This window comes from Cajanus cajan, chromosome 8 (assembly GCF_000230855.2).
Source record: "Cajanus cajan strain Asha chromosome 8, NIPB_CcT2T_4, whole genome shotgun sequence".
NCBI classification, from domain to species: Eukaryota; Viridiplantae; Streptophyta; class Magnoliopsida; order Fabales; family Fabaceae; genus Cajanus; species Cajanus cajan.
This window is the reverse complement of record NC_138524.1, coordinates 56,654,613-56,680,755: the sequence shown is the minus strand read 5'-3', so window position 1 is coordinate 56,680,755 and position 26,143 is coordinate 56,654,613. Positions and strand designations below refer to the sequence as shown.

Genomic DNA, 26,143 nt, shown 5'->3' with positions numbered 1-26,143 from the left:
TGAGAAACATGAGAGGAAGGTTTAGTGAAGTCAAACCCCAACAATTTATTAATATTGCATTAGAATCAAGTTTTGCACTCTAAGTGTTTACCAAAATACCAAAAAGAATTGTTATTGCTTGTTTACATTATTTACTGCAGCAAATCAAACTCTTATTACTTTCCGGTAGCTTAGTAAGTATAACAAGTGAAATTGCAAAGTGTTGCGCAAGTCCCTTGGGAGACGATACTCATACTTTCATTGAACTACTTATACGATTTGGTACACTTTCCAAGGGAGATAACAGTTTATTTCTCCTAAATTCAACCAATCCTTGTGACTCTCCCATTCCTTCTGGTCGTTGATTCCTTAATAAGGCGGAAACCATGTCCTTAATAGATTTCACAGCCTCAGTCAGTTCTGTATTTCTTCTTCCTACCATTTGAAATTTTTTTTATAGGTTAGTTTATTATACTAGAAACATGGTTAGCACATTTCCCCAAGTTACACATGGAACGTTGCTCTGATATCATTAAAATGTAACGTATAATAGTATAAATATTAACTCCAATTTTATACGTTTATATATTTGCATATAATTTATATATATATATATATATATATATATATATATATTTCTTTAGATTGAGAAGACAAATAAGTAATAAAAGAAAATTTTCAAACTCACATACACATAATTGACTTATAATGACCTTAAATATTTGCAATAATATACGTAATTATAAATTACTCATATCTTACATTATTATTTCCAATATTTGCATTACATATTATTCTACTATTATTTAGAGTACATGCCTTACATGCTATATTTTTTTTTCTACTACTACTACTATGATAGTATTTACATTGGTGGTGGAAATAAGTTTACAATAGGATTTGCATGATTTGCTGGTGGTAAAAAGAAAGTCACTATAATGGGTCCATCTATAATAGTGGGATTTTCTTGATTGGGAAAGAAAACGAACGAAAACAGTCCTATGCATTGGAACGTGACTGAGTTGGAGATAGCGTCTACACTCCAATTACCCCCGGGAAAAACGGCAGTGATAACTACTGTAAAAGGACCTGGAATGGCCGGTAGATCCATCTATTTTATGATATATTAAATTTTTCACAAAAAGAAATAAGGAGTGAGAACACTTATCGAATAAATATAATTAATTAAATAAAGAACAAGATTGTCTATAGTAAACATAAAAATTAAATTTTTATTGTTATAATAATATTTGAATTATTTTAATAACGACTAGTCAGGATAAATGAACATTATTATAATATCAACCAAATATCAAACAGGATATTTCACCTTAAGTCCTTACTCATTTAAATCTCCAAGGTCGAACTTCCAGCTACAAATAATTCAAATTTTATCTTCTATGACCATAGAACAATATTTATTTTCATAAATACGTGAAGAAATAACAACAAAACGAGTCCAAGATATCACAACTATATCATAGTTGATTATAAATATATTTATAATAAATATATTTACGTAAAAAGAATATATTAAGAGTACCAATGATATAAATAAATATAACAATCATTATAAAATAATTAAACAATATAAAATATGAACACCTTAACAATTATTATGGATAAAAATAATCATAGGTTAAGCAAATAAATGAGGTTAGGGACACCTCACTAAATAAATAGACATAAAATATAACATAAATAAATAAACATAATAATATATAAAATTTTAAAGAGATAAAGTTCTCCTCCCCCTTACCTTGGAATGTAGACTTATCAAGAGGTAGTTATGTAAAAATTTTATTCTCTTACTTCGCTCTCTTTCTCTTTTTCTCTCTTCTCTTCCTTCTCTCTTTTCTTACTTCTCTCTTTTTCTACTTCCGTCACTTGTGTCTCAAAATTTACTGCAGATGAGGCCTATTTATATAGCATGAAAGGTAATGATTACATAGTTGCTATCTAATGGTAAATTGATTTTAGTTTTCACTACCATTTGCTTCTTTTAGTTACGTATAGATAACTTAGAATCATTTGAAATCAGTAAAGATTTATGAGCTGGGTTTATTCGTGCATTTATTGTAGTGGATTTTTTTTGAAATCACTATAAATTTTGTGGAGAAGAAAAAAATTTGTAATATGCGTATAGATATATATATATATATATATTTATATGTATTTTTATATATTTGAATATAATCCAAATGTTTATTCTAAAATTAAATTTACAAAATATATATATATATATATATATTGTAGTAATTTATATATAATTTATAATTAAAATAAAAATAATATATATTATAAACAGGATTTTTTTTGAATATAATTAAATATTATATATTTCCATTTTAATTTCTGAAAATTTGACTAAAAATTTTAATGTATTAAAATTATAAAATATCATACTTATTCTCTATTTGTTCTTAAAATATAATAAAAAAAATTGATTACTATTTTAAGAATAATAATATTGTATCTAAATTTTAGGATGTTATAGGAGGAATAAGGTGTTTCATTATATTTATTACACCAGCAAAGTGTTGAATGGAGCACAACTGAATTATGCAACTGATGGGGTTATTTTTATGATATTTGTCTGAGAGGATATTTTATGAGTTATTTTTATAAGGTTATTACACAAACATACTCCACAATGATGAGATATTGTCCGCTTTGGGCCTTAGCCCTCACGGTTTTGCTTTTGGTCATCACCCAAAAGGCCTCTCAATCATTGAAGTATGTTTGTATTATATAAGTTGTTATTTGTTGTATTATTTTATCGATGTGAGACTTGTTTGAATCCCAACAATCCTCCTCTCAAACAAGGGACCTAACCTTTCATGCAGCGGAATCTGTCTTTTATATAGCACATTATATTTTATGAGTTTTTATGGGGTTATTGGTTGTCACCGAATCCAACCTGCGGCTTTGATACCACTGATGAGGTTATTTTTATGGTATTTGTCTGAGAAGATATTTTATGAGTTATTTTTATAAGGTTATTACACAAACATACTCCACAATGATGAGATATTGTCCGCTTTGGGCCTTAGCCTTCACGGTTTTGCTTTTGGTCATCACCCAAAAGGCCTCTCAATCATTGAAGTATGTTTGTATTATATAAGTTGTTATTTGTTGTATTATTTTATCGATGTGGGACTTGTTTGAATCCCAACAGCAACCATCATAGAGAAAGAGTTACTAGCCATTGTGTATGCCTTGGAGAAATTTTGAGCTTATCTTATTGGTTCCAAGGTCATTGTATACATAGATCACGCAACCATTAAATATCTACTCACCAAAGCTAAATCAAAGCCTTGACAAATCTGTTGGGTGTTGCTACTACAAGAATTCAATTTGGAGATAAAGGATAAGAAGGGGTCTAAGAATTTAGTGGTTTTTTTTTGTTAGTGCAAGAACGTCCGTGGTTTATTGACATGGTGAAATTTAAGGCAGCTGGTATTATTCCGGAAGATTGGACCTGACAACAAAAGAAAAAAATTTACCGTGATGCCAATTACTATGTTTGGGATGACCTATATCTCTTCAAGGTAGGGGTTGATAATTTGCTAAGGCGTTGTGTATCTCAAAAGGAAGCAAAAAACATATTGTGGCATTGCTATAATTCCCCCTAAGGAGGTCATTTCAATGGTGAACGAACTGCAGCAAAAGTCCTACAATCGGGGTTCTTCTAGCCAACATTGTTTAAGGATGCCTACAATCATGCAAAGAGCTGTGATAGATGTCAGAGAATTGAAAATATTTCCAAGCGCTATGAACTACCATTGCAGAGCATGCTTGAAGTGGAGGTCTTCAATTGTTGGGGGATTGATTTCATGGGGCCCTTACCATCCTCTTATTCAAATGAATACATATTAGTGGTTATAGACTATGTGTCCAAATGGGTTAAGGCTATGGTTGCACAAAAGAGTGATGTTAAGACAATGATCATGTTCCCCAAGAAAAATATCTTCTCTAGATTTGGTATCCCAAGAGTTTTGGTTAGTGATGAGGAACTCACTTTTGCAATTCTTTGTTAAAGAAAGTATTGGAACACTATGATGTGCGACACAAGGTAGCTTCTCCTTATCATCCGCAAACAAACGAGCAAGCAGAGGTCTCGAACCGGGAAATCAAGCATATCTTTGAAAAGACGGTGAATGTAAGTAGGAAGGATTGGGCTCACAAGTTGGATGATGCATTATGGGCCTATCACACACCGCACATAAGACGCCTTTTGGACTGTCACCATTTCAGATGGTTTATGGAAAAACATGTCACTTGCCAATTGAGATGGAACACAAAGCATACTGGGCTATCAGGTTCTTGAATTTTGATCCAACCCAATCAATTGAAAAGAGACAATTGTAGCTGAATGAATTGGAAGAATTGTGACTCAATGCTTACAAGTCAGCCAAGCATTATAAGGAAAGGGTGAAGCTATATCATGACCGGAAGATCCTAAAACGAGAGTTTCAATTAGGACAACTTGTGCTCCTTTATAACTCTCGGTTGAGACTATTTCCAAGGAAGTTGAAGTCAAAGTGGTCGGGGTCATTCAGAGTTAAGCAAGTTAGGTCTCATGGAACAATACAAATGGAGGATCTTACCTCCAAAAAGAGTTGGATGGTAAATGGCCGAAGACTCAAACTCTACCTAATCAATGAAATAGAGCAAGCTTATTCCACCATTCAATTGAGCAACCCTTGAAGTCTTGGCAGGTCAAGCTAGTGATGTAAAATGAGCGCTTTATGGGAGGCAACCTATCATTCCTAATCCAAAAATAAGTTAGAATGCTTTTAATTTCAGTTATGTTGTGTTTCATGTGTTTTAGGTATAGGTACATAGTTAATCATTGTATTTGCTTTTTAGTTGAGAAAACATTGTGCTTGTGATGACTTGAAGAACTTCATGTTGAGTTGTACCTAAAAATTTTGAAAATTTTACAGTAATTATGAATTTCATGCTTAGCATGAAGTCCATGCTAAGCTATATTAGTGTAGAGGAAAAAGAAGGATTCTCTGGAAGTGCCACGCTCAGCCTAATTTTCATGTTGAGCCCCAAAAAATGAACTGAAAAATAGAGGTTTTTCTCTGGAACTCCCACGCTAAGCTCAGGATTCACGCTAAGCGTGGACTTGGCAGAGAATTTAAGGGTCTGGAACTCTCACGCTAAGCCTATGAGTCATTTTTACAATAAATGCTAACATTCTCTTTCCTGAAGCCCACTCTTTTCCTCTACCCCTTTATTTAACCTCTCACAATCACTTTCTCAAACCCTAGGCTACACTTTTCTTTTTCTTGGGTTATCTCTTTCTTTTGGTGTGGGTATTGCTGCATTTCTCTTTTTATGCTCAACAAAGGCGCGAAGGTAAGTCTCCCTCCCCAACCTTGTGTGCTTCCTGTTAATGAGGGAATCAATTACGATTACTGTTTCCTATTATATATTATGTATTTTAGGAATAACAATCAATTTATTTATTACATATAATTAGACTTCCTACAAATTAGGAATTAGATTTATTCTATCATAAATAATTGAAAACATCTTTGTACTATTTATTGAGAAGAAGGGAATGAGATAGGCATCAAAGGCCAACTTTTCTGACATGGTATCACGAGTCTGGTTTTCTAGCCTGTAATTATCTCTCAGTCCGTTTAGGGCTCGTGCCTCTGGTTTGTGTCTCAGTCCGTGCTTCTCTCAGCCGTTTAGGGCTCGTGCTTCTCGTTCGTGTTTCACTTCTTGTTCGTGCTTCTGGTTCGAGGTTCACTTTTGTTTTCTCCCGTTCTTGTTCGTGTCTTCATGGCTATGGAGAATTTCTGTATCCGTTTCAGCGGCAAAAATTATGCTGCCTGGGAGTTTCAGTTCAAGATGTTCGTGAAAGGGAAGGGGATGTGGGGTCACATTGACGGGTCCTCTACTGTCCCCACAGACAACGCTGCTTTGACAGCTTGGGAGACCAAGGATGCACAAGTTATTTCTTGGATTCTTGGTTCCATTGAGTCTCAATTGGTTAATAATCTGCGTTCGTTTTCGACTGCCAAAGCCATGTGGGATTACTTGAAGCAGCTTTACAATCAAGATAATGCTGCAAAACGCTTTCAGCTAGAGCTTGACATTGCAAATTATAAACAGGGTGATATGTCCATTCAGGACTATTACTCTGGTTTTCTTAATTTATGGGCAGAGCATTCAGCCATCTTACATTCTAAGGTTCCTACCGAATCACTACCTGCCATTCAAGCTGTTTACGAGGTTAGTAAACGTGACCAATTTCTCATGAAACTTCGCCCAGAATATGAAGCTGCCTGTGCTGCACTGTTGAACCGCCATCCGGTTCCTTCTCTAGAAGTTTGCGTTGGTGAATTACTTAGGGAGGAACAACGCCTACTTACCCAAGGCTCCATGTCTGATATTTCTGATAATACGATCGCCTATTCTGCTCAAGGTCAAAGCAAAAGTCGTGACATGCGGCAGATCCAATGTTTCTCCTGCAAACAGTTCGGTCATATTGCTCGAAATTGCACTAAAAAATTTTGCAACTACTGCAAACAGCGTGGTCATATTATCACCGAGTGCCCCACAAGACCAGCAAAACGTCCCTTGAAAGCCTTTACTGCCACGGCTGGTTCAGCATGTCCCTCTTCTGTTCCTACACCCTCCGACAATAGTGTTTTGACTACGGATATGGTGCAACAAGTGGTACTATCTGCTCTTTCTGCATTAGGCATCACGGGTAAGTCTACTGCCACTTCTTCCCCTTGGTTTGTTGATTCTGGGGCTTCTAATCATATGACTGGATCTCCTAAACATTTGCACAATGTTCACTCTTACAATGGCACCGAAAAAATTCAAATTGCGGACGGTAATACTCTTTCTATAGCTGCTGTTGGAGACATTAATTCTTTCTTTCGAAATGTACTTGTGTCTCCTGGTTTATCGTCCAATTTAATCTCAGTTGGTCAATTGGTGGATACTAATTGTGATGTTCATTTTTCTCGGGCTGGTTGCTTGGTGCAGGATCAGGTGTCGAAGACAGTGATCGCGAAGGGGCCTAAGGTGGGGAGATTGTTTCCGCTTCAATTTACTTCTCCTAGTTTTTCATCCTTTGTTTGTAATAATGTTCCAAACACATTTGTGACTTGGCATAAAAAATTGGGACACCCAAACTCTATTTTTTTGTCGCATTTAATAAAATCTGGTTTGATAGGCAATAAAAATATTATTTCTTCTTCGTCACTTCCTTGTTCTGTGTGTAAACTTGCCAAAAGCAAAACTCTACCTTTTCCCTCTTCTGCTCATCGTGCTGATAAATGCTTTGATATTATTCATAGTGATGTTTGGGGTGTGTCTCCTGTTTTATCTCATGCTCAATACAAATATTTTGTGACGTTTATTGATGACTATAGTCGATATACTTGGGTTTACTTTCTTAGATCCAAAGCTGAGGTTTTCACCATGTTTAAGACCTTTTTAGCTTATGTTGAGACCCAATTTCACACCAAGATTAAGACCTTGCGTAGTGACTCTGGCGGGGAGTATCTTTCTCATCAATTTCAAAAGTACCTTCAACAACATGGGATTATCTCTCAACGCTCTTGTCCCTATACACCTCAACAAAATGGCATTGCAGAACGTAAGAATCGCCATTTGCTTGATGTCACTCGGTCCCTACTTCTTGATGGCTCTGTTCCACCTAAATTTTGGGTTGAAGCCTTATCCACGGCTGTTTTTTTGATCAACCGTCTTCCCTCTCAGGTTCTTGGGCTTGATTCCCCTTACTTTCGTCTATTTAAGGTTCATCCTGATTACCATAATCTCCATCCTTTTGGCTGTGTTTGTTTTGTCCACTTACCACCTCTTGATCGTCATAAACTTGGGGCTCAATCTGTCCAATGTGCTTTTCTTGGTTATAGTTCTACTCACAAAGGATTTGTGTGTTATGATGCCACTGCTTCTCGCTTACGCATATCTCGGAATGTGGTTTTCTTTGATCATCAATATTTTTTTCAGTCTCCTATTACTTCTAATGGCTTTGTTTCCCTTCCAAATTTTTCTAGTGGTTCTCGTCCTATAGAACGCTTTAAACCAGGTTATGTTTATGTTCGGCAACAGCCTACCCCGCCCCTTCGTGATGCTGATTCGCCACCTGAACCTGCTTCGTTAGCAGAACGTAGATCCCGACGCATTATTCGTCCCCCAGATAGGTATGGCTTTGGGGCTATTTCTCTTACTGCTACTTTATCTGGTATATCTATTCCTACATGTTATTCACAAGCAGTTAAGGATGCTCGTTGGGTGAAAGCAATGCAAGAGGAGCTTCAAGCCTTACAGGAGAATTTCACATGGGACATTATTCCTTGCCCACCTGGTGTTAAGCCTATCGGCTACAAATGGGTGTATTCTGTGAAGTTGAATTCTGATGGCACTCTTAATCGTTATAAGGCTCGATTGGTCGCCTTGGGTAACAAACAACAATATGGGGTGGATTATGACGAGACATTTGCCCCAGTGGCAAAAATGACTTCCATCCGCACAATTCTATGTCTTGCTGCCTCTCAAAGATGGCCACTTCATCAAATGGATGTGAAGAATGCCTTCCTTCATGGTGACCTCATAGAGGATATTTACATGACTCCACCTCAGGGCTTGTTTTCTCCTTCCCCTAACGTGTGCAAGCTAAAACGCTCTTTATACGGCCTACGACAAGCACCTAGGGCATGGTTTGAGAAGTTTCGATCCACTCTTCTTGGATTCTCCTTTGTTCAAAGTCAATATGATTCTTCTTTATTCATTCACCATACGACAACTGGTATTGTTCTTCTTCTCATTTATGTTGATGATATGGTAATTACGGGTTCTGATCATACATCCATCCAGCATCTTAAAGAGCAGCTCAAGGCTTCTTTTCATATGAAAGACCTCGGTCCTCTTCGTTATTTCTTAGGTCTCGAGGTTTCCATGGACTCTACAGGTCTCTTTCTCCATCAACATAAATATGTTGAAGACTTGATTTCTCTCGCCGGTCTCCACTCTACTACACCGGTGGATACTCCTCTTGAGATTAATGTTAAATATCATCGTGATGAGGGTGATCTTCTATCGGATGCTTTACTATATCGACAGTTGGTAGGTAGTCTTAATTATTTGACGATTACCCGCCCTGACATTGCTTTTGCAGTCCAACAGGTGAGTCAATTTATGCACACTCCACGTCATCATCATTTAGCTGCTGTTCGTCGCATTATACGCTATCTGAAAGGTACCTCTATGCGTGGTCTTTTCTTTCCCAACGATTGCCCAACTACCTTGGTGGGATATAGTGATGCTGATTGGGCTGGTTGTCCTGATACTCGGAGATCCGTCACTGGTTATTGTATGTTCCTTGGGCTTGCATTGATTTCCTGGAAAAGTAAAAAGCAGTCTCGTGCCTCTAAGTCCTCCACCGAATCTGAGTATCGGGCTATGTCAACAGCTTGTTCTGAGATTATTTGGCTTCGTGGTCTTTTGGCTGAGCTTGGATTCCCTCAAACAGATGCAACACCTCTCCATGCTGACAACACTAGTGCCATTCAAATTGCTACCAATTCAGTCTTTCATGAGCGCACTAAGCACATTGAAGTGGATTGCCATTCTATTCGAGAAGCTTTGGACAATCATGTTATCTCCCTTCCTCATGTCACCTCTCAACTTCAGCTTGCAGACATATTTACCAAGGCTGTTCCTCGTCCACGACATCAATTTCTAGTTCACAAATTGATGCTTCTTGATCAGCCGCATCAATTTGAGGGGGGATGTTAATGAGGGAATCAATTACGATTACTGTTTCCTATTATATATTATGTATTTTAGGAATAGCAATCAATTTATTTATTACATATAATTAGACTTCCTACAAATTAGGAATTAGATTTATTCTATCATAAATAATTGAAAACATCTTTGTACTATTTATTGAGAAGAAGGGAATGAGATAGGCATCAAAGGCCAACTTTTCTGACACTTCCTTCCATCTTATGCTTCTTGGTTTATCTTTCTGTCTCTCTATTCATCTCATCCCCTTACCCATTTTCATGGAAACCCTTACATTCATGGTGTTTTTGATTTTTGGTTTCACCGTTATGCCCATTACTGATGTTTGCACATTTGTAGTGTTGTTCTTTAAACTCATCTTCTTTAAACCCTAAGAAATCTTGTTTTTAATAATCTCATTCAAAGATTGATGCTTTCTAAGTGTAGTTAGTTATAGGATTGCTCTATTCCTATGGGTTACTATAAAAATGGAAAACGGGGGAGCATTACTGCTACAATCCCTCACGTTGAGCGTGGGCCTGGTGTTCAACATGGCTTTGGTAGAAACTTTTGCCTTGCATTTGCACTTCTCACGCTAGGCGTGCTAATGAAGCTTAGCGTCTCACTGGCAGCTTTGCTACTAATTGTTTACATTATTAAATTAGATGTTTTCATATGATGTCTACTCCATTATTGTTCATTGATTGGTCTAAACCTTCACTTTCATACCCTTGTACCTTCATGTTACAAATTTTTTAGGATGGTTCCACCAAAGACACACCCTGTGAAAAGAATTAAGACCATTGTAGGGCAAACATCTCGTTCACCTGCATTTGACTCTCACACCTTTCGTGATAAGGAGCATTAGGATTTTTATCCGAAGTTGGAAGAGAAAAGTCTTTGGATGGAGAGGATGGTTAAACTCAAGCCTAATGAATACCCTGAATTTCAGGAAGAAATCAAAAGAAGGAAGTGGGAAAAGCTAGCCTCCTATATAGCCTTTGCCAACATTTCTGTTGTGCGGGAATTTTATTACAATGCTCGGGTTCTTAGCAATGAGTTTTCTGAGTACATCAGCTATGTCAGGGGTGTCACTATCAAGTTTGATGCAAACACTATTAATGATTTTTTGGGCACCCATCTGACCAAAGACCTTAAGTATTATGAGTATTCATATTGGATATCCCGCAACAAGGATTATGAGTTGGTGGAACAAACTATCTGTAAACCAAGGAAGAAATTTTAGTACACAAGCAGGAGAAAAATATCTCATATCCTAAGGGAAGATTTAGTCCTAATGGCAAAAATTTTGGTGGCTTTTATTCATGTCAATCTTGCTCTATGTTGCCATACTTCTAATGTTTTGTAGTCAAGGGCACTACTTCTCTATGCTATCATGGATAAAAAAGCTATTAATGTAGGGGCACTCATAGCTGAAGAGATTAGAAGCTCCTCATCATCAGCTGCATCACCTCCCCCTAATGCACAACTTCTAATCTTTTCAGCTATGAGTGCCCCTACATCAATAACTTTTTTTATCCATGATAGCATAGAGAAGCAGTGCCCTTGGCTCCAAAACATCAGAAGTGTGGTAACACGGAGCAAGATTGTCATGAATAAAAGCTACCAAAAATTTTGCCATTGGGATTAAATCTTCCCTCAGAATATGAGATATCTTTCCTCTGCTTGTGTACTAAAATTTCTTTCCTGTTTTATAGATAGTTTGTTCCACCAACTGATAATCCTTGTTGGAGGATATCCAATCTGAATACTCAAAATACCTGAGGCCTTCTGTCAGATGGGTGCCCAGAAAAACATTAATGGTGTTTGCATCAAACCTGATAGTGACACCCCTAACATAGCTGGTGTACTCAAGAAACTCATTGCTAAGAACCCCAGCATTGTAATAAAACTCCCGCACAATAGAAATGTTGGCAGGGGCCATGTAGGAGGCTAGCTTTTCCCACTTCCTTCTTTTGATTTCTTCCTAGAATTCAGGGTATTCATTAGGCTTAAGTTGAACCATCCTCTCCATCTAGATACTTCTCTCTTCCAACTTTGGATAAAAATTCTAATGTTCCTTATGATGGAAGGTGTAGTCAAATGCAGGTGCACGGGATGTTCGCCCTGCAATAGTCTTGATTCTTTTCACAGGGCGTGTCTTTGGTGGAACCATCCTGAAAAATTTGTAACATGAAGGTACAAAGGTAATGAAAGTGAAGGTTTAGACCAATCAATGAACAATAAAGGAGTAAACATCATATGAAAACCAACTAATTTAATAGTGTAAACGAGAGAAACATCTAACATGCAATCATAAAGCAATTCCATTCGTTGAACAACTCACCAGAATAGAAAAAATCATAACACATGGTGAGGTAAACCACTTTGTTCTATCTTTCACTATCTTTGCCTCCAAAATCTACCAAATAATAATCTGATCCAAACCAAGTTATTCTTTTCCTGATTAGAATTCTGAGCATCATGCTCCACCCCCAACTTATGTTGCTCCTTATTCAAAGTAGAGCTTTGAGCACCATGGTCCATCCTTAACTCATGCTGCACATGAGTAGTGCTATGAGCATCATGCTCCATCCTCAATTTCCCATAAGTTGTCTTGAAGAAATTAGACCCTAATCTTCCCAAGCTTTCTAGACCTCTAATGATTGTCATTTCCAGAAGATATTTTTCAGAAACTGGGACATTCGTTTGAACAATAGAAACCTTCAACTTCGCATAAGATTTATTCAACCTCGCAGTATCTTCTTCTATCCTCCTCATCAATGCTTGCAATGTAGGATCATTGTATTCTTCCACCAAGGAATCCCTATGGCTAGAGCTTGAAGCTTCCTTAGTAGAATGATGCTCACATTTCAACAGAACAGTGTAATTTAGCCTCTCCTTGAATGCTTCATTTCTCTTCCATATTTTCCACACAAGTGGATCTCCTTCTTCTAGCTCCACGGTTCCCCAATAACGAAGGCTTTGAGCTCTTTCTAAATCTGTGCAAGGGTGACATTGAGATTCCACTAGAATAATAGGCATAGTTAGATTGTAGTGAAACTTCTCATGGTAATATTCCTTTATATGTTGTGCCTGTGCAACCAATAATTCAACCACCAATTGGCCTGTTCTTTGAACTTCTGAATTAGTATGTTTTGGCAATGTTTCCATCAACATCTCCAAAATGTGTGCCAGATCCCAGACAACATCTTCATGCTCTTGCAATAAACTTGCGTCATATGTAGAGGCAGAAACATCCCCTCTAATATTAGCCTTGGCATTCCTCCACCATCTCAATAGCATGTTTGCAACTGAGGCAGTTTGTTCTATTTTAAATGAATTCAAGTTCTGGCCAAATTTTTCTATTGCATCGTAACATTGTATATGTCTTGTTTTCTTCTGTGGACTTGCTTTTGAAACCAAACTTGTTGAATCGGGAAAACTAAATAGAATATCATCAGTGTTTGTTTTCTGCTTGTACACATAAACTCCCCAATGACTCAGACTCAAAGTTGATTCACATTGAACTTGAATGGCTTTCCAGTCATCTCCAACATATGCATCAAGACCCTTCCACTCTTCATCATTAAACAAAACCTGTAGATCACATACTAACATGTGATGATCCCCAACACTGCAGTAATTGTGAACTTTGCAACAGATTTCTTGGCCACCTATAAACAAGTTCAGGCCGACAGTGTAGGACTCCTCAGCAGATACAACTCCAGGCAACAATTCTGAGGTATCCATCAGTATATCCTCTTTAGTTTTTACTTCCCTAAACACAAATGCTAAAGCAACAACAGGGAACTTCCGGCGAGCCCAAAAAAGTGGAATATCTTCTCTGTCAATACATTGAAACCCCTTTGGAATTCCAGTTTTTGGCATCACAACATGTATTCTCTCCATTTCTTTATAAACCTGTGACATGAAAAAAATAGCAAACTACGAAGCTAAGACAAATAATAAATATTTAGTAGAATACCTTGTTAAGTCAAATAGCTTTAAAAAAAATAATGCTCTTACACCAAGTTACAAAAAACATTGATTTTTAGAAAGATTAAATCTGGGTTGTTTGATAAATATAGGTTTTGTCAAAATGGGTCAAAAATATATTAGAGTGGAAAGAATTTTCAAAAGCATAACAAGGAGAAAAAACAGTTGCAAACAGAAATCAAACTAAGAAAATGAGAAAAGGGAAATAATGGAGAATGTACTTAACCTTGGATAACAGCACTCTTGATGACTCTATAGTTAAGGATTGACAGTATCTTGCATTTACTCTTTGAATACTTGATGGAAGTTCTGGAATTTCCCCAAGATTCCTGCAAAAACTTACATCAAGATTCTTCAACTGCAAAGATCCTTTGATGCATTCTGGGATGGATTCAATTTCATTGTGGGATACATTCAAGTACTCCAATTCTGGAAATATATGAAGAACTATGGAAAGATCTTCATACGACAGATTAGCCCTGCTTACATGTAATGCCTTTAAATTCGGCAGGCTATTTGCTTCAGAAAGGCTCTTTCTGAACATTTTAAATGATTCTGCGAGTTGAGAGCATCCATTCATCTTTAACGTGACAAGTTTTGGCAGTGATACAAAACTTGATATATCTCTGAGTCCTGTGCAAGCTGACATGTCTACATACTCAAGCCCTGTAAGTTTACAAATAGAATCCGGAAACTTCTTAATAGCAGTATTTTTCATGTGTATTTTTAATGGTTTATCCATCTTTCTCACTACTTCTGGGAGTTTTTCAAGTTTACTGCAAAAGTTAAATGAAAGCATTTCCAGAGATGGCAAATACATTCTTGGCACAAAACTCCTGAGCATGATACACTCTGATGTACTTAAGTATACAAGATTGGGCATATGCCCAATGGATTGATGAAACCCTTCCAATTTAAGGCATTTGTCAATTGTCAATACTCTCAAGTTTTTAGCTCCATGCATGTTCGGTATTTGAGTTATGAACTGACAATGGGAAAGATTGACAAAAGTCAAATCCTGAAATACCTATTAAACACAACATTGTAACAATGGTTAGGAGAATAGGAGCATATTCAATCATATTAAAGTTTAGATCATGATAATTACAATGACAATTTTACTACATGTTTTAAAATTTAGAAAAGCAAATGTGCATATGCATACCTTTTCAAGTGACTTTTCCAATACCAAAGGACTATGAGATAACTTGAAGTCAACGATATTCTCAGGATAAAAAGAAGGTGGAAAAGACTTCGATGGGAATCCAATCCAGTCAAGGAGATGTAAATTATTTGGTAGATAACTAGGTCCTGTTGAAAATTTTGTATTCCGAACAATAAGAATTCTGAGATTCTTCATCTTCTCAAAGGCGGTATTAGTCCAATTTTCTACTTCTTGAAGCCTAGGGGGATGAAGCATTATTCCTTCTATTGTACTACTTCCCTGTGAAACATTTATAAAGAGTTAACACTAATTACCTTAGTCATAGTAGAAAAACATATAAAATTAATTAAAAATGGTGGTAGAAAACAGGATTCTTACTGAGTTTTCTTTCAGTACTTGAAGAACATCTTCATGAGACCATAATCTACTTCGGTTACCAGGTTTATATGGTGATTCCTTCCTGACAACCTCTCTACCCATGTCTTGTATTAGATCATGCATCTCCAAGCAACCATTTTCATCAACTATCAATAGACATTTAGAAGTAAGTACTTGAATACTTAAATCAGAAGCCATCAATATCCTTTTAACATAATTCGATTTCTCCCCTTTGAAAAAACAAGCAATGTCCAAGAATATTTTCATCTCAGGCTCAGGCAGGCTATAATAACTTATTTCTAGGACACCTTGAATCTCAGCATTTGGAACCTTCCTATATTTTCCCAATTCAATTTCCCATTCCTCTATGCTTCTTCCTTTCAAATTGGATCCTAATACTTGTAAAGCCAAAGGGACACCCTTTGCATAACCTATTGCACGATGAGCAATATTTTCAAAGTTTTTTGCAGGTCCAGGCATATCAAAGGCATTCCAACAAAAAAGTTCAAGTGAGTCACAATCTTTTAGCTCCTCCATTTTATATTTCTTAATTCCATTATCATAATCCAGCACAGCTGCATCTCTTGTTGTTATAATGATCCTACTACCCGAACCAAACCAATTAAGTTTTCCAACCAGTGATTCCAATTGTTCTTTTGTATCAACATCATCCAAAACTAGAAGAACTCTTCTATGGCCAAGCCTGCGTTTGATTTCAAGTTCTCCTTTATTTGTACTCCCCATCATGGTTTCTGTCTCTACGCCCATTAGAGATAAAAGTTTCTTTTGAAGATCTTCCAAGAGATTATTGCTCTTGTTTGGGTTTTCTCTGTCTTTAATCAGAAAACTAGCAGCTTCAAAGTAATAATGCCTAATCTTTTCATATAAATAGACTGCAAGTGTAGTTTTACCTATTCCTCCAGCTCCATAAATTCCCAACATGCGAACGGTATCACTAGACTCAACATCTAAAAATGATTTCACCTGTTCAAAGTGATAATCGAGTCCAACTACATGGTTCATTTGTACAGGCACGGGAGCTAATTTAGAGAACACTGCTTCAACAATCTTCTCAAGTTCAGCTTCAAACCTACAGGAGTATAACACTCTTCCTATTTCATTATAGTACTAATTTAAAAAAAAAAACGCATAGTTAAAATCCTGCACTTATACTGGAAAGAAAAATTAGACTCTAGCAAAGACCATACTCATACAATAAAAGATCTCAGGCGTTTCCATTCTTTTTAACATATAATCACGTTCAATATGACAGACGAACTAAAATGAAACAACTATATCAACTTAAATGATTTTAAATTGCAGTTGCGTTGTAATTATTAACATTGCGAAAAATTGCAAACAAATGTGACCATTGCAGCCCCCACAATTGCAGTTGCTGACCTTAATTTAATTAAAACCATGCAACTTAGTGTTTAACATTTATCCAAACTTTAAAAAACAGTTTATAGCCGTAACTGCAGCCACAGCAGCAAGGTTTTGGCCTTTGGGAGTTTCTTAGGTAACATTGTGACTGCAATTATGGCTGCATCAACCACAAGGAGATATGCTAGTAACACATTTTCTAACAAACTCTTTATTTTGATTAAAGTTTACTGGAAATTACAAAATCATCAAGTGGTACTTGTTAGATAAGCAGTGATACAATAAAATTTTGTGATTTCTAACATTCTTGTCAATAATAAAGAATTAGTTCAAAATAGTGCATTGTTGGCATTTCTCTTTAGTAATATAAAAAATTACAATGAGGTCACCCCTACCACTATTGCCACCACTAATTTAAAATCTTGCATTTGGCAAATTTTTTTAAGTGCACATAGCGGCTATGTCCAATGATAGCTGACTACATTAATAACAACCAAATGATATAGAATTTGGTAAGAGTAACTTACATATCATCCTTGAAATGTATTCCGCTTAGATCGCATACTCTAGTCAAAGCATTCCCCCATGCTTTTACCTTCTCCGTGTTTTTTCCGTATCTCATTTCATGACCATCCATGGCTTTTTTATAGGACTTTTTTTGTTTTCGTACATCTGATGGTTCCACTTTGTAAAAAATTGCCCAAACCTGTTTTCTTTTATTGTCAACATACTCACTGATCTTGGCTAGTTCATCAAGGGACTCCTTGGAAAATGCATAGTTGTGACACAACACAACCATTGCCATTTTGGATTTTTCAATTTCTTCAATGGCGGGTCTGGTTTTGCCATCTTCTGATCTGAAGATGTTGATTCCTCTGTGATGCAAAGCTCGACATAGAGGATCAACAAAAGCATTGCTGGCTCCGCCACTAAAACTCAGAAAAACATCGTAGCTGAAATCTGATAATTTTGTTGCATAACCATTTGCCATAGTAGTAGTAATAATAATTGAACGTTGAAGTTGAGACTTCTATTTGCAGATGTAGGCCTGGTTGGTATCATCAATTCTCACCGTGGATGTTAATGCATAAAAATGTACTCGAGTTGACTTTACGAATTGACCAAAAAAAATTAGGTAAATTGTCTTTTTCGAATTATCTTTTTTAAATTATCTTTTTTAAGATTCATAAGTATATCCTAAAACTACTGATTTTGGAGGTTGAAAATTAGTGCATAAAGATTAACGAGAATCTATAAATACAAAACATTAAGATGCTAGAGTGAGATACAACAAAAGTACCCTATGATAAGAATAAGATTTTAATTTTATTTTGGTTTAAATTCACGTTTGATCCTATAAATATGAATTTTGGTTCCCTAAATTTTCTTATCTTAAATTTGGTTTCATAATTTTTAAAATTAAGTCATGTTGGTGCACTTCATAAAAAATTAAAACACAAAATGATGATGTGTATGTTGTTAGACAATTTGTTAAACAAGTAGGAGAATAATGGTAATAAAAATTAAAAAATATTTTAATAAATTATCAATTTTAATTGAAATAAAAATGTGTAACATATATGTAATATAAAAAAAAATTTTACATGAAAGTAAATGTGTGGTATGTCAAAAGAGGAGGGAAGAGACTTCATTGAAAGGGGGGGATTTAGAAATTTTGTTTGATTGAAAAGAGGAAAGATAACTTTTTCTTGTTTGATATACAAGGGGATGGAAAAGATTTTAAAATCCAATGTACTTTTGCATCTTTGTAATTTTAAATTTAATAACATAAATAAAGATATTTTAGATATTATATTAAAAATATTTTAAAATCCCTCCCTACCCTCCAAATTGCTCCAATATTAGAAGGGAGTTAAAATTGAGTTATGAGTGATTTTTCTTCCCTACCTCCCCTCTTAAAAATTGAACTAAATAAGAAAAGTTTTTGAAAACCTCTCTCCTCCCCTTATTTTTCCTCCAACCAAAATACTATGTTACGGACAAATGTGAAAAGCATTCAAACCTTCTGCATAAGTTAAATTAAAGTAACTTGGGAGAAGGCAAATACATTTTTGTCACAGTTTTTGAGCTTGTTGCACTCTGATTTACTTAAAAATACAAGGTTAGGCATAAAATCCAATGGATTTATGATTTTATGAAATCCTGAATTCCACATGGCATCTGTCAGGTGTCAACTTTTAAATCTATAACTCGAAACACATCAGGTATTTGAGTTATTGATTAGGGGCATACTTTTTTATATGGTGATGACTACTAAAGACATAAATAATAATGATTTATGTTTCTTAATCTAATTGTTTAGGATTCAAATCCTAATATTAAGTATGGAATCGACTATATCGAAAGGAAAATATTTACTTATGTGCGTTTATTGTCTTTGATGAAGATTAGTCTCTACTATTATCCAAAAAAATAAAATGGTAATTACAATGACAATATTCTTATGTTTATAAAACAGAGAGAGAGAGATAATTTGTACCTGAAATGGTTCTTCCAACATTAGACAAGTATGAGATAACTTGAAATCAACAATCCTGTGGCTGTGGGGATAAAAATATGGTAGAAAAGACTTTGATGGGGTACCCTTTCCACTCAAGCAAATTTAAAGTATAAGATAGATAACTAGTATCTATCCAATCATATATTTCTTCCTGTCTGGAGGATCAAGCATTATGTTTTCAATTTTATTGCTTCCCTATACATAAAAATTTGTAGAGTTACCGCTGATTATATTTATCATCTTACAAAAACAAATAACGTTAAATATTAAAAATAAGAGTACAAGTGATACGATTCTTGCTGAGTTTTCTTTAAGTACTCAAGATTCACTTAAGAGACCATAGTTGGGAGTGATCACTGACATTTTAACTATCATCAACATTTCAAACCACAGGTGGAGATCAATGTTAGTGTAATTATTTCTCTATTTTTTTATATTATTAATATGAGGACAAATACATGACAATAAATAAATAAGAAATGTTACATATGTATGGTTGTATATAGTTATTTCCTAGAATTATGCAAGTTGCATATTGACTTTGTAGAGTAGGAGTTTCCTCCTTTCAAACTTGTATAAAATATTCCTACCCATGGCATAAGAAATTTCCTGCTAGTTTTCAAAGTCAACGCTTACAACATCACACTCGAGGGCGGAGCTTCTAAGGAACGGTGGGCACTCACTATCGAGCCTGTCCTTTCAGTATTGTTTTTAGTATATGAAAAAAGATTAAGGGACCTAAGTAACTCCGGACAACTTGTTTCATATAGTTTTGTTTTGACTTTAATCCGTTGATATTATTAGAGTCATTGCATTTGAGATATTAGATCATTCTTATCTTAGTTGCAATCATACACATGTTTTTGTATATTAAAAGGTCAAGTTATTTAGTAGTTATTTTAATTTATTAAAATTTCATATCTTCTGAGATTAGTTATCAACAAAGTTGATAAATACTCTGTAGGTGTATTCATGAGAGTGGTAAGTGATCCCAATTATATGAATTTAACGACAGTTCTAATCAAGTGATCCCCATAAAGCACTAGCTGCAAAACCTCTCTCAAAGTGCAACGTTTACTTAGCACTGTCATGGCAAACCTGAATGAGGATGATTTCTTCTATGATGTATTTCTGAGTTTTAGAGGAGGGACCCGTTACGGGTTCACGAATGATCTGTACGAGGCTTTGCGGCAAAAGGGAATGTACATTTTCAGAGACAGCAACGAGCTTAGGATTGGGGCAGAAATCAGGCCCTCGCTGGTGAAGGCAATAGAAAAATCTAGAATGTGGATTGTTGTGCTCTGTGAAGACTACGCCTCTTCCACTTGGTGCCTTGACGAACTTGCACACATCATTCGCTGCTATCATGCTAACAAAGGGAAACAAATTCTGCTCATATTTTACAAAGTGGAACCTTCTCATGTGTGGGAGCAGAAGGAAAAGTACGCAAAAGCCATGATTGAACATGAAAAGAGATTCGGAAAAGACTTTGAGGAGAAGGTCAAAATATGGAGGAAGGCTTTGTCCGAAACACGCCACCTGACCGCAGAACACTGCAAAGACGACCTGTATGTTCTTAAGACTTCAATTTTCATACCATTTTAGCATGAAGTGAAATTAATTTATTGTTGTTTTTAACATGCTTGTGTTCTTGAAATAAAATATTAAGTTATCAGTATTTAGATTAACTTATTTTTACAGAAATAATGTCTTTTATGTCAAGTTTTTGACAAAATTAAACTAACAAAAAAGAACAATTGTTATTAGGAATTTAAACATTCCCAAACAGCTCACTCATCAAGTGTATTTGAAGGTGATTTTATGTATGAAAAAAGTACTGACGTACATGAATGCTTTTGATTATGAAAGATGTATACTATTGTGCAACACTAATATCTTTCTTTGTATGATCGTTCATGATTAATTAGAGATGTAATTGGTTAGGAATTAGTTAAGATTAAGAGTTTGTTAGTGGATAGTTTCTGTCTTAGCTTATATAAAGGCTTCATAATCACTTTGTAATCGTCTTTCTCATATATTCAATACACTTCTATTTGAGTCTTATATTTTTTCTCTCCATGTTTCTAACATGATTTTATTCATTTAAGGATTTCTTTCTTGTTTAGTATACTATGAATAAATAAAAAGAGTATTGTGTTCCTGTAGGTGTGAACCTGGACTTATTGAGAAGATTGTTAAAGACACTTATGCTAAATTACCTGCAATCCCCTTACCTATTAAACATGTAGTTGGTATTGATTCTCGGTTTCAAGAGGTGAAACCAATCATAAATATTGAGTCTCATGATACTGTCTGCATCTTAGAAATTTATGGAGCTGGCGGAATTGGCAAAACTACATTTGCCTTGAATATATATAACAATATCAGACATCATTTTCAAGCTGGAAGTTTTCTTGCTAATGTCAGAGAAAAATCAAACAAAAGCTCTAAAGGCCTCGAAGATCTTCAAAAGACACTTCTATCTGAGATGGGTGAAAAAACAGAAATCATGATGGGCAATACTTTTAATGGGGCCAATGAAATCAAAGGCAGACTTAGTCGTAAAAAGGTTCTTTTAGTTTTGGATGATGTTGGTACGATAAAACAATTGCAGTCCCTAGTTGGAGGAGGTGACTGGTTTGGTACTGGCAGTAGGATAATTATAACAACAAGGGATACAACACTGCTAGATGAGCATGTCATTAATGGTGTTATCATTCAAAAATATGAAATGAAGGAGCTAAATGAACGTGACTCTCTTGAACTCTTTTGTTGGCATGCCTTCAAAAAGAGTGCACCAGAAAAAAACTTTGAAGAAGTTTCTAATCTTGCAGTGCTTTATGCAAAAGGTCTTCCGTTAGCTTTAAAAGTAATAGGCTCCAATCTAAAGGATAGGAGCCTAAAGGATTGGAAAATGGAATTAAACAAATATGAAAATATTCTAAATGACAAGATTCAAAAAGTACTTGAAATAAGCTACCATAGCTTATATGACTTGGACCAGAAAATTTTCTTGGACATTGCTTGTTTCTTCAAAGGAGAGAAATGGGAATATGTTGAAAGGATACTAAGGGCATGTGATTTCTTCCCAAGTATACAAATATTTATTGCGAAATGTCTCATAACTATAGATGAAAATGGCTGCCTGGATATGCATGATCTAATACAAGATATGGGTAGGGAGATTGTTAGAAAGGAGTCATCAAATGTTGGTGACCGTAGCAGACTATGGTCTCATAAGGAAGTTCTTCGAGTACTTAAAGAAAACTCGGTAAGAATCTAATATTTTTTACTCTTATCTTAATTAGTTACCTTTATATGTCGTTGTGCAATGACAAATATAATTAGTGATAACTCCGTACATGTTTTTATATGCAGGGAAGCAACAGAATTGAAGGAATAATGCTTGATCCCCCCAGTCATATAGATGTATATGAGTGGACAGATACTGCTTTTGAGATGATGAAGAACCTAAGAATTCTAATTATTCGGAACACATCATTTTCAAAGGCACCTAGTTATCTACCAAATACTTTACGACTGCTTGATTGGAAAGGTTACCCATCCAAGTCTTTCCCACCACAATTTTATCCCCAAAGGATTGTTGATTTCAAGCTACCTCATAGTTTTCTAATGTTGGAAAAGCCATTTCAGGTACATCTCTCTCTCTCGCTCTCTCTCTCTCTCTGTATAATATACATATAGATATAGGTATAGATATATAACATGATCTAAAACTTAAAATTACTGAATATGCTCCTGATCATTTTGATAACTTTGTTTTTCGTAGAAATTTGAGGATTTGACATTCATCAACCTATCACAGTGTCAGTCCATAACTCGAATTCCTAATGTGTCTGGAGCTATAAATTTAAAAGTGTTGACACTTGACAGATGCCATAAAGTGGAAGGATTTGATAAATCCATTGGATTTATGCCTAAGCTTGTGTATTTAAGTGCTTCCAGGTGCAACAAGCTCAAAAGTTTTGTGTGCAGCATGAATTTACCATACCTCGAGGTGCTTTCATTAAACTTCTGCACAAGATTTGAACGCTTCCCAGATGTAAAGCAAAAGATGGATAAGCCATTAAAGATTTACTTGGTAAATACTGCCATTAAGGAGTTTCCAAAGTCCATCAGCAACCTTACAGGGCTTGAGTACTTGGATATTTCAAGTTGCACAAGACTGAAGAATCTACCATGCAACTTGCTATTATTGCCAAAACTTGTGACCTTATTAGTTGATGGGTGTTCACAAATTGGAGAATCATTTAAAAGGTTTAGAGAAAGGCATTCAATAGTAAATGGTTGGCCAAATTTGACGACACTTCATCTAAGCGAGACTAATTTATCAAATGAAGAATTGTGCGCAATTCTAAAAGGTTTTCCAAAAATGGAAGCCTTGAAGGTTTCTTACAATGATTTGGTATCTCTCCCAGCATGCATCAAAGGATCCCTGCACTTAAAAAGTCTTGATATGAGTCATTGCAACAATCTCAGGAGCATTCCAGAACTCCCTCCAAGTATCCAAAAAGTAAATGCGAGATATTGTTGGGGCTTAACTTCACAGGCATCAAAATTGCTGTTGTCTAAGGTTTCACTACTTTTGATCATTTTTTTACCTAAACTATATAATTATATATACATCAGTCAACTTAGATTTATTTTATGAAACTTTTTGATAGTTCTACCACTTGTTCATGATCCCAAACAATGTTTACATAACACATTTAAAGAATTAATAAAAACTTTATTATGTGTCATATGAAGATTAATAGAAACCATGATGGAACTGGACTAGCTAATAATGTCTCCCAATATGAGTCTACTTAACTTGCAATTTTGATGCTACAGGTTGGCCAAGAAAAGGAAAGAATTCAATTTGTGATGCCAAAAACAAACATTCCAAAATGGTTTGATTATATTAGCAAGGAAGGTATTCCGTTGATCTGGGCTCGCAATAAGTTCCCTACTATTGCTTTAGCATTTGTGGTGGGCGAAGACAAGAAGAGTGTCATGAAAAAGTTTCCCTTCCCCCCTACAGAATTGGGCTTGCCCCAAGTCCAGGTAGAGCTGTCCCACACAGTTGGAGTCCACTTGTTCATAAACGGCCAAGAAATATGCCGCAAAGAGAACCATTATTGCAGCGTTGGGGAGGATCACGTGCTGTTGTGTGATCTACGGGTTTTGTTCAGTGACGAAGAATGGCAAGGTCTTGATGCACATGTTATTGGAAATGAATGGAGGGCCATTCAGGTTCAATATCACTCATTCTTGCCATTGAGAAAATGGGGAGTATTTGTGTACAAGCAGAAAACAAACATTGATGATATCCGATTTAAGAATTCTAGCATCCCTATCCCATCATCAGTTTTGGTTCCAAAAGAGCAGTTTGAGCAAACATGCAGGCATTTCTATGCAAACTTCAATCCGAGAGAACTTTTAGGCCAGTATTATTTGTCTCTTTTTGACAAGGCACATGCATTTACAAAGTTTCTTTTAAGGTCTGTGAGGCACACTATTGCTGACTCTAAAGGAAAAGTTTCAGCCTGTGATTACGGGGCAAGTATAGAACAATATCATGAGGAATCTACCTGGGATGTGTTGCGAGTCATAGAGATTATAACAGAGAGCACACCAAAACATGTTCGTGATACATACCCTAATGATGCCATGCAACATGGATACAGAGTGATGGAAGAAAACTTAAGGGCTCGGATAGAATTTATGAGGGAAGAAGGGCAAGACACTTTTGTCCATGATATGCTTATTATCCTAGAGGATGATGAGGAAGATCCAAGTCGGCATCTTCGTCGGCGTCGCTATTGGGGAAGGTTGCACATAAAACATGGAGAACCAGGGTTCGATGCAGTATCCCGAGTTGTGTGGAGCTCATCAGTGTCAAGCAACATAGCTCCACTGGACATCACATTCATTGTTCTATTGAAAGCTTCAACCACTGAGAAGGGGAAGGAACCGGAAGAACGTGATTGCCACGAGTACGACCCTGCTTTGGAAGAATTGATGAGTAGGATAGCAGAAGATGCTATGTGTTTGAGGTTGAATAAATATAATGGGAAATTGACTGCCTCTATTGTTCTGCTTACCAATGGTCGTGAATTTGTTTCTTTCAAATATTTGGCAGAAGCAACATTCTTGGGGGGAAAAGAACTTTGGGATGAAGGGAAATGGACATGGGCAACCATCAAATTCGTATGGTCGATGTTGCTAATGTTTCGTTTCTTCCCACGGGGATTGTTGGGAACTAACTTCAAGACCATGTCCTACGGCAAGTTAAGGGTTGAGCATGATGCTGGTCGTACCTCCAATTGGTTGGAGCGTTTAATTAAATTTGATTTATCATTTATATGGAAAGGCTTATGGATTTTCTTACGGTTGTATTTGTCAATTAAACTTATCAAAGTGTTTCTTATAGAGCTGATTCATATAGTCAATGACATGATGTGATAGGAAGAAATATATGGAGAGAAATGAAAGATGTCATTAGATTTTTCTACTGTTGTATTGTTTCAATGCATGCTCATTGTACAAAGTGTCTTACCCATCTAAAAATAATTATGTATTAGTTCATTTGCTATTCAACCTAAAAAACTTGAATTGACTGTTCTTTATATGTTGCTTCAGTGTCCTCCTTCCTCTCTTGCTTCCTTCAAGCACTACTTCATATCAGTATAAGTTCTGTTTTCCCAAGGTTCTTGTTAGGATCATATTATGCTACATTGCTACTACTGCTGTACAATTAAGACGAATATGATGGGCCTTTTAGCCTTAATAAATGAAAAAAATTAAATATTTTCAAAAATAAATTATTTAAAAAATAATTTATCGAAATAAATTATTTTGGCCATGTGGACATCTGGAAGCAAAACATCAACAGGGGTGACAATTTGTGCCTGAACAAATAT

At 35.7% G+C, this 26,143-nt stretch overlaps 2 protein-coding genes across 2 annotated transcripts; one reads left to right on the top strand and one right to left on the bottom strand.

Moving 5' to 3' along the window:
- Positions 1-12,080: 12,080 nt before the first annotated feature.
- LOC109787683 (TMV resistance protein N) lies at positions 12,081-19,423 on the bottom strand. Its single transcript, XM_029269076.2, has 5 exons — positions 17,224-19,423; positions 15,314-16,403; positions 14,936-15,214; positions 13,997-14,797; positions 12,081-13,695 (listed from the first exon to the last, which is right to left on the bottom strand). The coding sequence occupies exons 1-5, from the start codon at positions 17,685-17,687 to the stop codon at positions 12,175-12,177; spliced, it is 4,155 nt and encodes a 1,384-aa protein (XP_029124909.2). The 5' UTR covers positions 17,688-19,423; the 3' UTR covers positions 12,081-12,174.
- A 774-nt stretch (positions 19,424-20,197) lies between these two features.
- On the top strand, positions 20,198-25,777 carry LOC109787684 (TMV resistance protein N). The gene is made up of 5 exons (XM_029269073.2): positions 20,198-20,785; positions 21,384-22,488; positions 22,596-22,871; positions 23,008-23,811; positions 24,072-25,777. Exons 1-5 carry the CDS (start codon positions 20,307-20,309, stop codon positions 25,683-25,685), a joined length of 4,278 nt encoding a protein of 1,425 aa, XP_029124906.2. The 5' UTR covers positions 20,198-20,306; the 3' UTR covers positions 25,686-25,777.
- Positions 25,778-26,143: the final 366 nt, after the last annotated feature.